The following is a 16,072-nucleotide window of genomic DNA, read 5'->3' as shown; positions in this document are numbered from 1 at the left end:
AAACCTAGCGTGCTCAGTTTCCCGCTCGATAGATCAGACATGCACAGACTCAACCAGCTTGTCAATGGAACCTGCCTGCCCCATGTGGCCACCAGCAACCCCTAGCTCTCACTACGCTGTTCAGGTCAGAGAAAGAGGATACCTGCTCTCAGTCAAGGTCTGCTGCAGAGAGAGCACGCTAGGAAGGAAGAGGCGTGGGGGCCCACCCACCTCTACCAGGCTCCAGGTTATATATACACTTGATCCCAGGGGCTTGGTTCCATATTTGTTTGCAAAAGTCCAGGGGATTGGCTGCTAGAAGCCCCGACAAAGGAGATGAAGGGAGAGTAAAGTGTGTTTGTGAATAGTATGATGCCCCTTGGTGCCAGATTTGTCTTGGAAAAGAATACACTCCCCTGCCCCCACCCAAGCTCTTCCTCTGCCCCAAGACACTCCAGGGATATAAAGGTAAACCTTTAGTGGGCATTTAAGAATTCTAGAAGACTCTGTGCGATACTGAGCTTCTTTGCCCAGCAACAGAGAGGCAACCTGTCTAGCTCTCCAAAAAGTCACACGCTATTGTGAAACCTCTGCTAATTGATGTGCACAGATCAGATCGAGGCCAGAGACTTAGCACGATTTCTCTGCCAGCACCAGAGAACTTATCTCCATCCACCTGCATCTCCACAGTGAATTCACCCTGCAGATGGGAGGCCAGTACCACCCCAGAACATGGGTAGCAGTCCAGCCATAACTCTACTTGAAAAGGCCCAGCCATGGTCTGGACCATGTAGGCTGTATAGGTTCACAGGAAACTGGGCGGGGTCCACCTGTAAGCGCCAGGATCTGCACATGGGTGGTCCTGATGCCGCATTACCACATCCATGTGGCCAACCTGAGGGTTAGCTGCAGCAGCTCTTCTAACTAACCAGACATGCCGTTGTGGGAGATCTTGGTGTTTGTGAATTGTCCGTCTGAGCAGGTCAGCGAGCCTGTAGGGCAGCCATGTGGCTCTCCCTAACTTTAGCACTGCTTGCCCTGGGAAACCTCAGGCCTTGTGCCCCACATCTGTCCCTGACATGGTGAGGCTGGTTCCTGGGGACCACATGCCACCTCCATGGAAGTAGCAGCTGCTCCCCTAAATGTGCTTGGTGGCAGGCAATCAGGTGCAATGTGGCCACACTCTCAGGTGCTGAGTTTGGCACAGGAGTGGAGCGCTCTGAGGGCCTCTTCATACCGCGCTCCCCTCCCGGGGCCGTCCTGAATCGCTGAACTCGGCAGGAACACAGAGCCCCACACCTGTCCACAGAATCCTGCCCAGAGAGAGGCCCAAGGACAGGGCTCCTGTCATAGACTCAGTCCTGTGCATGAGCGCCTTCGCTTTGATCTCGCAGAACCTGTAATGACTCCTAAGAAGGCAGTTAGTTACTGGAAGTCCTCTATCCTTTAGGGACATGGACACCCCCTGACAGGGCGGCGGAAGTTATGACTTCAGACTTTGAGGAAATCCTGACACCCGCCCACCACACCGTGAGAAGCGATGTGGGAAGGCAAGGAGAACTCCAGCTGTAGGTCTGACTATGTGGGCTGCTCTGCTTCCTGCCCGCTCTGACTCTGGGGTTCTCCTGACCCTCCCCAAACCACCTTAGGAATGTCCTCTAGGCAGTGCATAACCCCCAGTGTTCCTGCCAACCCCCAGTGCATCCCACAGTGTCCCCATCCCTGTTTCCCTCCGAGACTGAATACACAGGACCAGTTATTTCCTTCTTCAACCATTTATTAGGGATTCTGAGAAAGGCCTGAGGGAGGGCTATGAAGGGGAGGAGAGAGGTCGTAGCTGGTCTTGGGGGTCCTGGAGGGGTTGCTTAGCGGTACTTCTCAGTCAGGATGGAAGACAGGATGGACATGAACTTGTCCCAGGCTTCGTGGACCTCAGGAGAGAAGTCGGCCGGAAAGCGAGCAGCCATTGTGACCAGCAGACAGTGGGACAGGAGCTGCGGAGGGAAGGGAAGTTCAGTGCTCAGTGCAGGGGAGACCCCTCCCGCTTTTTTTCCTTGTCAGCTCCTCTGCTGACCTCTCGCTCCATTCTCGCAAACCCACCTTGAAGTTGACCGGATCCACACGCAGGATGTAGGCGTGCAGCTCGCTCAGCTTAGTCAAAGCACCTGAGAGGTTGTCGATGTTCTTAACCGCGTCACCCACAGCGGCCAAGATCTTGGAGCCGTGGGCACGCAACTGCTGTGACCCGTGGTGCAGGTCGAAGTGCGGGAAGTAGGTCTTCGTCTGGGGGTAGCTGAGGAAGAGCCTGGGGGTCGGGAGAGAGCGTTAGTTTTACAAGTGTTGGTTAGGGGGAGGGCTAGGACCCTGGCTCTTGCCTTGGGCTCGAAATAGAAGGGATGCACAAAAGTTAAAGACCTACCAGACAGAAAACAAAATAGTATTTTACACAGAGTTTAAGGAAATGAACTACAAAAAAAACCGTACATGATACAAAGAACATTTGGAGAGATGGCTCACTGGTGACGGGCACTTACTGCCCTGAAGAGAACTCACAACTGTTTGTAACTAAGGTGCAAGGGATTCTGATGCCTCTAGCTTCTGCTGGGACCTAAGTGCTCTCTCTCTCTCTCTCTCTCTCTCTCTCTCTCTCTCTCTCTCGTGCGCGCGCTCTCTCGCTCTCTCTCTTACACACACACACACACACACACACACACACACACACACACACACACACACACAAAATCTTTTAAAAACAACCCCAAGAGTGATGTTAATATTCCTGTTGCATAAGGCTCCTCATGGCCAGGCCCAGTATCTACTCCCTGCCTGTAGCTCATTCACTCATTCACTCATTCACTCATTCACTCATTCACTCATTCACTCATTCACTCATTCCTGTTCATTCAACAAATTCCTGAGAAGCCACACGGAAGACTCTGGTGGGCTCTGTGACTGCCAGTCCACCTCCTGTGGCAGCCTGTCTGCCCGCCTGGACCCCTCCTCACGAGCTCTGATCTCTCAGTCCTCTCCACGTTCTCCTCACCGCCTCTGTCCTTACTGTCCTGACCACACTCCTCATGACCCGTCCTCAGTGGCGTCTCCTCACTAACTTCTCTCTGTCACCTTGGTTTTACCCATCCCTCTTCTGACCCACTTCCTCAAGCCCTGGTGCCTGGACTTACCTCTCCAGAGTCTCAGTGCCAATGGGTTCGGCCTGAGGCGCCATCTTCTCCCACATGGACAAGATGATAGCTCTCTCATTCTTCATCAGAGACATGGTGGCTGGCGGTGGTGAGGTCTGGAGGCGGTACTGGAGCTGAATGCACCTGACACTGGCCTGACGATGCTCGTCCCCGGTGGCTCCTTATATACGCATGGTCAGGGGCTTGTCAGGCTGTGGCCACTGGTTAGGAGAGGGGAGGGGGCTTGCAGGGTGGAGCCTGTTATCAGAGGCAGCAACAATGGGAATCAGGGCCTGGAGGGGCTGTAAGGGCAAGTGCTATCGCTCCTGCCCACCCCCCATGGCCTTAGGAGGGGTGTTGGTCTTAGTCCCACACAGAGTCCAGGAGAGATAGGGGCCCAGCCATGTCAGGAGGTCAGTCCTGTGTCCAGATCTGCACTGTCCTTTCTCATTTCAGAATCACAAATTGTCTGTGCCATTCCCATCACCTAATTTCTGTGACTCTTAAGTTCCCACCAAGGAAGCAGTCCTCCTTATCACTTAGCACTGAGGGAAGATCATGGAAGTCCGCTGGCACCAGGAGGACGTGATGCGTCAACAACAACAAAGAAAACAGTCTCCAGTAGCCCTCCATGCCAACCAGTGTACAATGAAATACACAATTCTTTTAGTTTTTTTCTTAACATGGAGTCAGTCAGGTTGATTTGCTCATTGTCCTGGATTGACACATATGTAGATCTATGTAGCTCCACCATCCCATAAACTCCACAGCCTTCCATGTGGAGCCCTCATCTTCCTCTCTCTCCTAACCTAAGCCATGCTAATTCATCCTTTTAAAAAATATGTGTAACTGGAATCATACCCATATTGCACCCTTTTAAGACTGGCTTTCTTTCTCCTTGCATAATATTCTGTAGATCCATCTGCTTCCATATTTACCAATAGTTGGCTACTTTTTATCCTTCACCCACATTCATAGAGAGGTCTCTGCTTGAGCTTACAATTCAATTTCTCTATATCTGTGTCTGTTGATACATCTGTTCTAAGAATAGAATACCTGGCATATGCAAGGTGTATATTTAACCTTATAGAGAATTGCCAAACCGTTTTCACAAGTGTTGTTACTCTTTTATGTTCCTATGTAGCAGTGCCAGCGTTTTTGAATCTTAGCTGTTTGACAGCTAAGTACCGATGTAGCTCTGTGGCTGACAACTGCATTTTCCCAATGGCCAGTGATGGAAGATTTCTCTGGGTGCCTATTTGCAATCTTTGGTATTGTCTCTGCTCAAGCACTTTGTCTACCTATAAAAGGTTCCTTGTGTACATTTCCACTGGGCCATTTTCTTACTAGTGATTTATGGGTGTTCTGTGCATAATCTGGATGCATTTTTGGGGGGTCAGATATGCTATTTAGAAATGCCTTCTACTAGGTTTACATTTTCCAGTTCATCTTCAATTTTTTTCACGTATCATATATTTGTTTTGTGTGTGAAGGGCACACATGTGACATGTGGAGGACAGAGGACTACTACCTCATGCTGCTAAGCTTGCTTTTAAGGGTCTCTTCCCACTACGGTATCTCACCCAGCCCCCAGTTCATCTTAATAGTCCTTTTGATAGAGTCAACGTTTTAATTTGGGTCAAGTCTAATTCATCAAGCTTCTATCATTGGAACTCATTCTTTTTGGGGTGGGATTAGTGGTAAATGATTTTAATGCCAACACACAGGAGGCAGAGTTAGAGGCATCCTGGTGAGCCTGAGGGCAGCCTGGTCTACATAGCAAGTTCCAGGTCAGCCTATCTCAAAATTAAGTGGGAGAAAGATTCCCGTCCTGTTTCTTGAGTCAAGGTCTTACTGTGCAGCATTGGCTGCCCTTGAACCTGCTATGTAGACCAGGCTGCCTCTTTTAGTTTCTACTTCCCTAGTGCTGGGATTAAAGGTGTGGGTTATCATGCTCAGCTTAAGAAAGAATTCTTTTAATGTCATGTCTAAGAATTCGCTGCCTAACTGCAAAAAACAAGAATTTTTATCTATATTTTCTTCTAAAAGTTTTTTGCTTGTTTTATATTTGCATAGGTGATTCATTTTGAGAGATAATTGTTTTTATTTATTTATTTATTTATTTATTTATTTATTCTGAGACAGGGTTTCTCTCTGTAGCCCTGGCTGTCCTGGAACTCACTCTGTAGACCAGGCTGGCCTCAAACTCAGAAATCCACCTGCCTCTGCTTCCCAAGTGCTGGGATTAAAGGCGTGTGCCACCACCGCCCAGCTCCAGGATCTGTTCTTGTCTTCAACCATGTAGATCCTAGGGATGGAGCTCTGGATGACAGGCATAGCAGCAAGTCCCTTTCCCCACTGAGCCATCTTACTGACCCATATTTTCATAAGACAGTTTCTCAACTCTAGTCTGTCCCACTGACTTACACATTCATATTTAGCCACAATGACATTGCTTTGATTACTATAGCTTTAAGGCTTAAAGTTGGGCAATATCCTGTAGAATGAGAGAAATAATTTTTACTTACTAATGGTATTTTTATTTTTTATTTTATTTTATTTTTGGTTTTTTTGAGATAGGTTTTTTTCTTTGTAGTCTTGTCTGTCTTGGAACTCATTCTCTAGACCAGGCTGACCTCAAACTCACAGGATCCACCTGCCTTTCTGCTTCTGCCTCTGCCTCTGCCTCTGCCTTCTGAATGCTGAGATTAATGGTGTATGACACCACTGCTTGGCAAAAGTTATTCAAAGTATGTTTTTAAAATTATAACTTGGGAGAGAAGGCTGGAGAGATGGCTCAGTGATTAAGGGCACTGACTGCTCTTCCAGAGAACCCGGGCTCAAATCCCAGTACCTACATGGTGACTCACAACTGACTGTTAATTCCAAGCTCTGACACTCCCACGTAGACATACATGCAGGTGAAACACCAATGAACATAGAATAAAGGTAAGTGAACTTTTGAAAATTATAAACAGAAAGAGAGAAGAATTGTAAAAGGGGCAAAAACTTAACCAGCAAGCAGTAGTGTAACTTTTAAAAAACTGGTTTCTTTTACTTAGCATGATACTCTATTGAGTCTTCATTGTGTCAGTTGGTTCCTTTGTGTTTATTCTTTTATTTATATTTATATTTATTATTTCTCTCTCTCTCTCTCTCTCTCTCTCTCTCTCTCTCTCTGTGTGTGTGTGTGTGTGTGTGTGTGTGTAAGAGAGACAGACAGATAGAGAGACAGAGAGACAGACAGGTTGTATGCTGTATGTGTGTAGCTGCAAAGGCCTGGCAACACCAGATCCTTCAGAGTTCAGAGTTGCAGCTGAGCCACTAATATGAGTGCTAGAAAACCAAACTCAGAGCCTCTGGGGATTAGCATGCTCTTAACCGCTGAGCCATCTCTCCAGAGCCTCTTTTTTATTTGTTAGTGTGTGTACAGCTGTTTATCTGTTTATTAGCTAATGGATTTTTGACTATTTTTCCAAAGGAAATAAACAACACCAGACACGATGATGACTGTGATCCCAGCCTTTGGGAGGCGAAGTGACATAGCCTGCCACTTACTGGAGGCTGGGCTACATGGTAAGTTCTGCAAGCTAACCTGAGTTACAGTGTGAGACATTGTATCAAAGCCAAACAGACAAATGCTGTATAGACCCGGCTGGAGAGATGGCTAAGCCTAAGAGCACTGGCTGCTCTTCCAGAGGTCCCGAGTTCAATTCCCAGCAACCACATCGTGGCTCACAACCATCATGCAATGGGATCCAATTTCCTCTTCTGGTGTGTCTGAAGACAGCGACGGTATACTCACATACATAAAATAAATCTTAAAAAAATAAAGATGTAAAAAATGCTGTATATATACCTCACAGTTACTAGGGTGGCCATAATTAAAAAGACAAGATAAAGCACAAGACTTCAGTCCCAGCACTTGGGAGGCAGAGGCAAGCAGATCTCTGAGGAGTTCGAAGCCAGCCTGATCTGCAGAATGAGTTCCAAGACAGCCAAAGCTACACAGAGAAACCCTGTATTGAAAAACAAACACAAATAAACAAACAAGCAACAAGCAAATAGACAAAATAAAAATGCTAGAGAAGATGTAAAGAATTGCAATCTGGATAAGATGCAATGGGGAGAGAGGAAGTGGTGCACACTGGGAAGAAGTTTGGAAGTTCCTCAAAAAGTTAAAGGCAGTGTGCAGGGTGTGGTGGTGCACACTTTCCATCCCAGCCCGTGGGAGGCAGAGGCAGGAAGATCTTGATTAGCTTGAGACCAGCCTGGTCTATGTAGGGAGTCCCAGGACAGCCAGGGCTATCCTATGTTGAAAGACCCAGTCAATCAATCAATCAACCAATCAATAAATGGATAGGAAAATGGACAGCCAGTCAGCCAGATAGATAGGTAAAAGTTATAGGTGGTCTTGCCATATGGTCTTGTATTCCCATTACTGCATATACACTCAGGAGAAATGAAACATGGGAGCAGTTCATAGGCGAGCATCACTGGAGGCTGTTTCTTTCAAATACAACAGCCATTCTCTTTTGATCCTTTAGAACAGCCAATAAACCACAGGAAGACACTTCTTTAGGCCTCTCTTGAAACCATCAGCTGTAGTGTAACCAACCTCTGGCCTTCAGTCAGGGCCATTGCAACAATGTCATCCATCACACCCTGAAGTGGAACCAACCCAACTGTCCTTTCTTCTCCCTCCCTCCTCTCTCCACCACAACTCTGACCTGGCCTCCTGTATCCCAGGCTAGCCTCCTCAAACTTTCTAGGTAGCCACGGATGACCCTGCACTTCGGCTCCTTCTGCCTCTACCTCCTGAGTGTTGAGATTGCATCACAATCACTTCGTGTGGGGCTGGGCACTGAAGCCAGGGCTTCCTGCGTGCTAGGCAAGCATGTTCCCAACTGGGCTGCAGCCCGGTCCTCACACATGCACTTTCAACGTTAGAGAAAGAATGGGGGACTTTCCCACATAATGGCCAATCTACATTTCTGCTGCTGGCGTGAGCTTCCAGCCCCAACATCTGGCACAGCTGCTGGTCGTAGTGCCCTTTAATTTAGCCTTTCTGGTCAGGACACAGCGATTCTCTGTGGTTTCCATTTCCTTTCCCAGTGGTAAGTGAGGCCGTGCTCCTTTTCACAACATCACTGGCTACTGGATTTCCTTTTTCTGAAGTATCTAGATGCTTATTTTTCTGTTGTGCTGGTCTTACTGATGCATCGGAATTTGAAAAATAGTATGGATATAAATTTCTTTGTCAGTTTTGCATGTTTTATCTCCCCCCCAACACTGTAGTGTGTAGTGCCTCTCCTAGCAATGGAAATCAAACCTCAAGTCTTGTGTGTACTAAGCAGACGCTCTACACTGAGATATATCTCCAACCCTGCCTCATTCTGTGATTGAGTAATGGTGAGCAGTTTGTAAATAACTTTTGTTTTGTTTTGAGAGGCAGGGGTTCGCTGTGTAGCCCCGACTGTCCTGGAACCAGTAGCCCTGTAGAGCAGACTAGCCTCAAGTTCACAGAGATCTGCTTGCCTCCGCCTCCCCAGTGCTGGGATTAAAGGCGTGTGCCACCACTGCTTGGCAAGTTTGTCATCTTAAACTAAAGAATAGTGGCACATGGTTGTGGTACCTTCCAGTTGTGGAGTTTGAAGCAGGAGGGTTGTTGTGAGTTTGCAGTCAGGCTAAGCTAAATAGAGTGTCCCAGGGGTGCTGATCCACACAGATATGTACCACCAAGCCTTGCTGCTTATGTTATTTTTTATTTATTCCCCTTTCTTTGACTTTTGGAGAGACAGGGTTTTGTTTATCTAGAGCTATCCTCAAGCTCAATATATAGCCAAGGATGATCTTGAATTTCTGACCCCCCAGTCTTAAATAAGACCAGAATATAAAATATACAAAATAAAGTAAAATAAAGAATAGCTTGGTGCAGTGGCGCACACCTTTGATCCCAGCACTCAGGGGGCAGAGGCGGGCAGAGCTCTGTGAGTTCAAGGCCACCCTGGTCTACAGCATGAGTTCCAGAACAACCAGGACTACACAGAGAAACTCTGTTTCAAAACAAAACAAAGAGAATAAAAGCATGCCCCAATGCCAGGATTAAGAGAGAGTCTAGCCGGGCAGTGGTGGCACACGCCTGTAATCCCAGCACTCTGGGAGGCAAAAGCAGGCAGATTTCTGAGTTCGAGGCTAGCCTGGTCTACAGAGTGAGTTCCAGGACAGCCAAGGCTATACAGAGAAACCCTGTCTAGAAAAAAACAAATCCAAGAAAACCGAGAGAGAGAGAGAGAGAGAGAGAGAGAGAGAGAGAGAGAGAGAGAGAGAGAGTCTAAGCACATTTTTAAAAGCTTTGTAGTGTCATCCTGTGTATGTGACAAGAGTTTGTACTGGATTCTTTTGTGTGGCATGGATCTATGACATTTATCAAGTGTTTTCCAAGTTCCTCACATGGCACCAAACTCTGTGCTGCATCCTCAACCCCCAGGGCCACTCTGTAAGAGCAGCTCTGCCACTGTGGGGGTTTGGTTTGGTTTTGTTTTAAGGCAAAGGCATAGACACTCAAGGAGATTATAAATAGTGCCTGTGGTTCCAACAGGTTGGGAACTAGCTGAACGACTTGCCGTGGACTGGGATGCTGACTGGATAGGGGCCATCTTGCCTTCTCAACCAGTGGACACAAAGAGCCTAGACCTGTGCGGAGTCCAGGATGCTGGAGCTGCCAATCTGGAGCCAGAACTGCAGGCTCCAAGCATTTTGAACTTGAGCAGTGTGACTCAGATGGGGTGTATCTGTTCAATCAAGTGACTGGGGGGGGCAGGGGTCTGCAGATTCCCCAAGAAAGGTAACCAGGGAGGCAAATTAGCCTTGTCCGTTCAGTTTCACCGGTTGAACCTTTCTGAGGAAGTAGACTTAACTTCTGATTCAGTGTGGTGAAGGGTCATATCTAGCCATAGGTGTCAGGACAGGGCAGAGCGTTTAAAACTATTTCTGTTGTAGACAAGTGGCTCTTTCCTGGAAAGGAACACTCAGTGGAGAAGGTGACTCCCAGATAGTGTCTGTGAGCCCCACCCAGCCCTTGGCCTGAACAAGTGACAGGACAGATAAGTCCTGGCATCCATATGGTTTCCTACTCTGCCCAAGGGAGATCTTGGGGGCTGGGGAGCAAAGTTCCAAAGTTTCAGTTTCCAAAAGTCTACTTCTGCAGAGGAGGGCTTGAATCCACAGTATTTTACATTTGAAATGAAACCTCGATTCTGTAAGACTTTAACATCAGAGTCTGAGGCTATGCCCTGCAGAGCTCAGGCTGGTCCCACTCCTTCCCAACAGCTTCAAGTCCAGCTTCTGCTGGGGAAACTGGGGTCCCCAGTGGAGTCGACTTATCCATAGGCCACGGTGTGACCCTAAGTTTTGATTTCTGTAATAGCTGATGACATTTCTTTGCAATGATGTGGACACCTTGGGAGTTGAGGTGATGCGCAGTTTGTTAGTCCTGGGTTCTCCTATCCAGTGCTGTCAGTATTGGTGAGGCATCTGGGAGGGACGCACACCGGACCTCTGTAGACTAGGATCTTGTAATTTCCCCACACTCATCATCATCACCACGGGCATTTCAGAGCTAGCGGTGGTAGAAAAGATTGAACCCAGGGCCTTGTACATAACGGCCACTTGCTCGCTAGTAACTGCTCGGTAGCAAGCACCAGCTCTTTCCCTTTTGAGGGCCCTCAATGAGTTGTCCTGCCTGGCTTTAACTTTCTATCCTGCTACTCTAGTCTCCCTAGTAGTTGGAAATCCAGGTTTCCACCACCGAGCCTGGCTGTCACTATTAATTACATAGAAAATTATACTGTGAATACTCCTGTGAAGGTTGTTGGGGAAACACTGGGCTCCTTCGTTTAGGTCTTCCTATCCTAGAGAGGAGCACTGGAGTCCAAGGCTCTGGCTAATGAAGTAGCAGAAAGACCCAGGGAGTGAGAGGAAGCCCCCCAGTCCTTTCTGGCTCAAGCGACCGACCGGCCCCTATGCACTCCCACTGTTTCCGTGGGAAGGTCCCACAACCCATCCCAGGCACCTGGTTCCATATCCCTGTCTGCTTCCCGCCCAGCCTCACATCCCCGTCCTACTTCTGACCCTAATTTCTACTCTAGGGACCCCTGGCTGGGAAACAAGGGAGACCTCAATAACATCACACAGCACTCAGATCACACGTGACTGGGATAAAGGCTTGCAAAACGAGTCAGAGGGTACCATCCCTTTCACACCACACATCCAAACCATCAAAGGGCAAACACAAGTGCAGTTCTCAGACACTGGCAAATACTCAAACGGTACCTTCTCATCGAGTAATAGTTGGGGGGGAAATGAAATACGACTATTTGCCTCTCTTTGTAAAGTTTGAGCGGGGCGGGTGGTGGTGGTGGCGCACGCCTGCAATCCCAGCACTCTGGGAGGCAGAGGCAGGCAGATTTCTGAGTTCGACGCCAGCCTGGTCTACAGAGTGAGTTCCAGGACAGCCAGGGCTATACAGAGAAACCCTGTCTCGAAAAAACCAAGTCCAAAAACAAACAAACAAACAAAAAAGGTTGGACACGTTATTGTTACGTCATGCACAGACTTGTACGATCCTGACCACCGCCTCTGCCTTTCCCATATTTTTAAGTTTATATGCTCTGATCCAATCAAGTGTATGACTTTAAACTGCACACAGGCTCCCTTAGCGAGGCACCAGAGCGCAGCCAACGCGGCGCCTGCGCAGCCGGCTGTTCGAGCATGCGCCGGGGGTTGTGGAGCGCCGCTCGGCGAAGTCTCGCGAGAGCGTGAGCTCCGTGGCCCGGCCGCCGGCTTCCTCTGTGTCCCCGTGGGCCCGGCGCCTGCGTTCGGCTCCTACGCGCTGCGTTGGCGCTCCCCACGCGAGTTCCCCTCGGGAGCACGCCCGGGCTCCCGCAGGATGGGGGACAACACCAGCCCCATCAGCGTGATCCTCGTGAGCTCGGGCAGCAGGGGCAATAAGCTGCTCTTCAGGTACCCCTTCCAGAGGAGCCAGGAGCACCCCGCGTCCCAGACAAGTAAGTGGCGCCTGGCGGCCACCCGCCCCGCCACGCGCGGTGCACAGTGCGGAGGAGGAGGCGGCGGCGGCGGAGGCGGAGAGGGGCCGCGGCACGACTCCGGATCTCCGGCCCGTGAAACTAAAAACGCGTTAAGAATTGCATCTCCAGGAGTGGTGCACATCTGGGATCCCAGCGCTCCGGACGCGGAGGCCGGGGCATTGCCATGAGCCCAAGGCCAGCCTTTTCTCCAGACAAACCCAGAAAGACACCAGATTTTACACGCACAGACACGAATTTATAAGCTATTTTAGGAAACAGAAGTGACTATAAGGTCCTTGAACTCTGGTCCATGCCCGCTGTGGGGGTAGCTGGTCACCATCTTGATAACCATCCCTCCTGTACATAAACTCCGAAAGTGTACCCACCAAAAAATAAAATACAGCGTCACCCCCCTACCCCCAGCCCCTCAAAGAATCGCGGGACGCTCGCCCATTTTTTATGTTGTAGCGTCTGCCTTGAAGGTTCTTCGAGTTATTGACACATGACTCCTGTCTAGTGGTTGTAGGCTGCTGCGTGAGACCAATGCACAGCCTTCCTCTGTGGGTGAACATTGCTCTTAAAGTTTGCTAATATGATTTCAAAGGGTTTTAAGTTGCAAACACGCTCTCAGGGCTCCCTCCTTTACCCCCCCTAAGGAGCAGCTGTCGTCACTATTTTCCAAACCTGTTTATGCACAAGCGTAAGCACATATATCCCAAGTACACAGGGAAATACACTGCTCATTTTCCTTCCTTTCTTTCTTTTATTATTACTATTATTTATTATTATTATTATTTTGAAATAGGGTTTCTCAGTGTAGCCTCAACTGTCCTGAAGTTCGCTCTGTAGACCAAGCTGGGCTACCCAGATCGCCCACCTCAGCCTCCCTGAGTACTGGGACTAAAGGCATGTGCTACTACTGCCAGCCACCTTGTTCTTTTTAATGGCTGCAGTGAATTCCATGAGATGATTTATTTATTCATCTAGCCCCCTGTTAAGGACAGTTTTTTTTTTTTTTTTTTTTTTTTTTTTAGTCTTTTTGGACTTCGCAGCAGCTGGTTTGGCACTTGCTCTGCCAGCATGAGACCCTCACTGAGGAATTCCCAGCACTTATGTAAAAAACCTGCCTTGACTGTGGTGTGTGTAATGCCATCACTGACTGAGAGAGGGGGGCTGATCTGAAAGCCAGCCAGCCTAGCCTGAAGGGTAAGCTTCTGACTCAGTGAGAGACCCTGTGTAGAGGCAGTAAGGCTATAAAGGAGGACACTTCACACTGCTCTGGCCTCTACCAGCGCTTGTAGGCCGTTTACCCATTCCCCAACACTACCACCAACTAAAACAAAACCCACACAAACTGCACAGTCCTTTCTGGAAATTATTCTTTTGTAGAGTATTTGTAGGAACAAACCAGTCTTGAGTCATGTGGTTGAGTCTGAGGGCTAATGATGATGTTTTAAACAGATTAATTTTTAGTTTCTATTAGACTATTGACAAGAAGCTTGTATCTGATAGTTTTACTGTGCAAGGTGTTATTGGGAACAAGCATGTTTTTCTCTTTCCAGAGCCGTTTGGATTCTCCTTTCAGAGGATTCGTATCCTGTGCCTGACTTTTTCTTGAATTGTTTTTTTTCCTTATAGACTTGAAAGAATTATTTATACTTAAGTTTAAAAGTAAGACTTTTGGACCAGGAGTGGTGTATGTCTTTAATCCCAGCACTCTGGAGGCAGAGTCAGGCACATATCTCTGAGTCTCAGGCCAGCCTGGTTTACATAGTGACTTCCAGATTAGTCAGAGCCACACGGTAAGATCCTGTCTGAAAAAACAAAACAAAACAAAAAAAAAAAAAAGATTTTTTTTTTTTTTGGTCACAGTAGGTAGCCAGTTTGCTTTTTCTGTGTAGTTTTTGCCAGAATTTGATTTTAATGCTGTCATGTTTTCAGTCTAGTCCCTTGTGGTTTCTGAGTTTTCTTATCTGTAAGGCCTTCTGCTCTGGGAGATGATGATGTTACCCTGTTGTTCTGAGTCACGGTTTAACTCTGTGTTCCAGGGTGGCTTGGGATTTACTGTGTAGACTAGACTAACCTTGACCTGGCGGCACCTGCCTTCTCGCTCATGCGTGGTAGGATTACAAGTGGGCACCCCAGGCCCTGCCTTTTCCAAGATTATTATTAACAAGAGACAACTCTTACGTTTTTCTTTAGAACATTTACTGTCTTGTTTTTAAATTAGCATATTTGTCTAAGCCAGGGTCCCAGGATGTATCCCTGGCTGCCTGCGTTAGACCACACTGGTCTAGAACTCACAAAGATTCTCCTCTTCCTCTGCCTCCTCAGTACTGGGATTAAAGGTGTGCACGCCTGCCTGCCTGCCTGCCTGCCTGCCTCTCTCTCTCTCTCTCTCTCTCTCTCTCTCTCTCTCTCTCTCGGCTTTACAACTTAATTATTTTGATGTAAGGTTCAGGCCGCTAAGAGCTAGTAGAGTCTGTGTACTTTCCAAGAGTTAGGTGTGCACTAGCCTCTAGAGTTGTGTGACAGGCCAGGCTGTGGCCATATGGTTGTTGGATATCCTTGGATGTTGATCCTCAAAAGCCAACATAATTCAGTTTTCTCTATGGCTATATCATCTTACTGAGTAGTTCACATAACCTTTACCTAAACTACATTCCATTGTTTAGTTTTTTTTTTTTAAATATTTATTTACTTATATGTAAGTACACTGTAGCTCTCTTCAGACACTCCAGAAGAGGGAGTCAGATCTCATTAAGGATGGTTGTGAGCCACCATGTGGTTGCTGGGATTTGAACTCAGGACCTTTGAAAGAGCAGTCAGTGCTCTTAACCCCTGAGCCATCTCTCCAGCCCCCAGTGTTTAGTTTTTAAATTTGATTCTTTGATACAAAGTCTCATGTAGCCAAGGATAACGTCCAGCTTTTCCCTCCGGAGTGCTAGGATTGCAGGCCTCTACCATAATGTGTTTTGTGTGGTCCTGGGGATTAGACCTACGGCTCCGCCCAGACTGAGCAAGTCCTGTGCCCCTCAGCTATGCTCCTAGCCCCCCCCTTTCTGTTAGTGGCTTCTTTATATACAAGCCTCACACCATTTTGTGTTATCCTTACTGCAGCAGAATTCACCACTTTCTGCCTTTTCTCCCCTTCAATGTTGTTCTGAGAAATTTTGATTATTTTTCACTGGAAACTTAATATCAACTGTGTTAGGCTCTACCCTCAAACTTGGATTTTTGTTGTAGATGGATGGAGGTAGCGGTAGCTTTCTTCATAGTTTTTAAAACCAGAATATGTATTGTATGACTATTGAAATTCTCAAGGTGAATTTAGCTGCCCTCTTGGGTTCAGGTGTGATTCTTTTGAAAAATCCATTCCAGAATCTGCAATAGATAATTTTTGTTTTTCATTTTCTTGAGACAGGGACTTCCTCCTGGTTGGCCTAGAAATACTGTGTACATCAGGCTAGCCTCAAATTCACCGAAATGTGCCACCTTCTGCCTTCTAGGTGCTGGGATAAAGGCACGTGTACCACTGCCTGTAGACACCATTCTTAGGTGCTTGTTTGCCCTGCCCTGCCCTGAATTTGGTAACCAGTCTTGTTACTCTGGTTAGACTTTCTCTTGTGCTGGGTAGGCATATTTGCCACAGGTTAACTCCAGAGGTGGCAGAAGACACTTTGTAAACATTTCTTTCACGTCTTGCTTCTGCCTTTAAGCCTAAAGAGAGCTGCTGTAGCTTCTCGAAATGTTCTGATTAATGGAGAAAATAAATCTTCCTACTGAATGTTCCCATTCAAGAAGGTAGTACATTTTCCCCAG

General features: G+C 47.6%; 2 protein-coding genes and 1 non-coding gene across 6 annotated transcripts in view; 1 reads left to right on the top strand and 2 right to left on the bottom strand.

Moving 5' to 3' along the window:
- Positions 1–1,822: 1,822 nt before the first annotated feature.
- Positions 1,823–3,394, bottom strand: Hbz (hemoglobin subunit zeta). The gene is made up of 3 exons (XM_052197588.1): positions 3,162–3,394; positions 2,080–2,284; positions 1,823–1,973 (listed from the first exon to the last, which is right to left on the bottom strand). Exons 1-3 carry the CDS (start codon positions 3,254–3,256, stop codon positions 1,845–1,847), a joined length of 429 nt encoding a protein of 142 aa, XP_052053548.1. The 5' UTR covers positions 3,257–3,394; the 3' UTR covers positions 1,823–1,844.
- Positions 3,395–7,662: 4,268 nt separating this feature from the next.
- LOC127695687 (small nucleolar RNA SNORA2/SNORA34 family) lies at positions 7,663–7,802 on the bottom strand. Its single transcript, XR_007980057.1, has one exon. It is a non-coding gene; the product is annotated as a small nucleolar RNA SNORA2/SNORA34 family (small nucleolar RNA).
- A 4,091-nt stretch (positions 7,803–11,893) lies between these two features.
- The window catches only part of Nprl3 (NPR3 like, GATOR1 complex subunit), a 41,351-nt gene continuing 37,172 nt past the window's right edge, over positions 11,894–16,072 (top strand). The window contains exon 1 of one of the 4 annotated variants that reach the window (XM_052197685.1): positions 11,894–12,229. In XM_052197685.1, the coding sequence (XP_052053645.1) occupies positions 12,112–12,229 (118 nt within the window). In that variant the 5' untranslated portion in view covers positions 11,894–12,111. Of the gene's footprint in view, positions 12,230–14,504; positions 14,599–16,072 lie in introns of those variants that run through there. The other 3 variants (XM_052197682.1, XM_052197683.1, XM_052197684.1) reach the window with 3 other exon arrangements.

Source organism: Apodemus sylvaticus, chromosome 10 (assembly GCF_947179515.1).
Source record: "Apodemus sylvaticus chromosome 10, mApoSyl1.1, whole genome shotgun sequence".
Lineage (NCBI taxonomy): Eukaryota > Metazoa > Chordata > Mammalia > Rodentia > Muridae > Apodemus > Apodemus sylvaticus.
The sequence above is the reverse complement of the archived record's forward strand: the minus strand, read 5'-3'. Positions and strand labels throughout refer to the sequence as shown.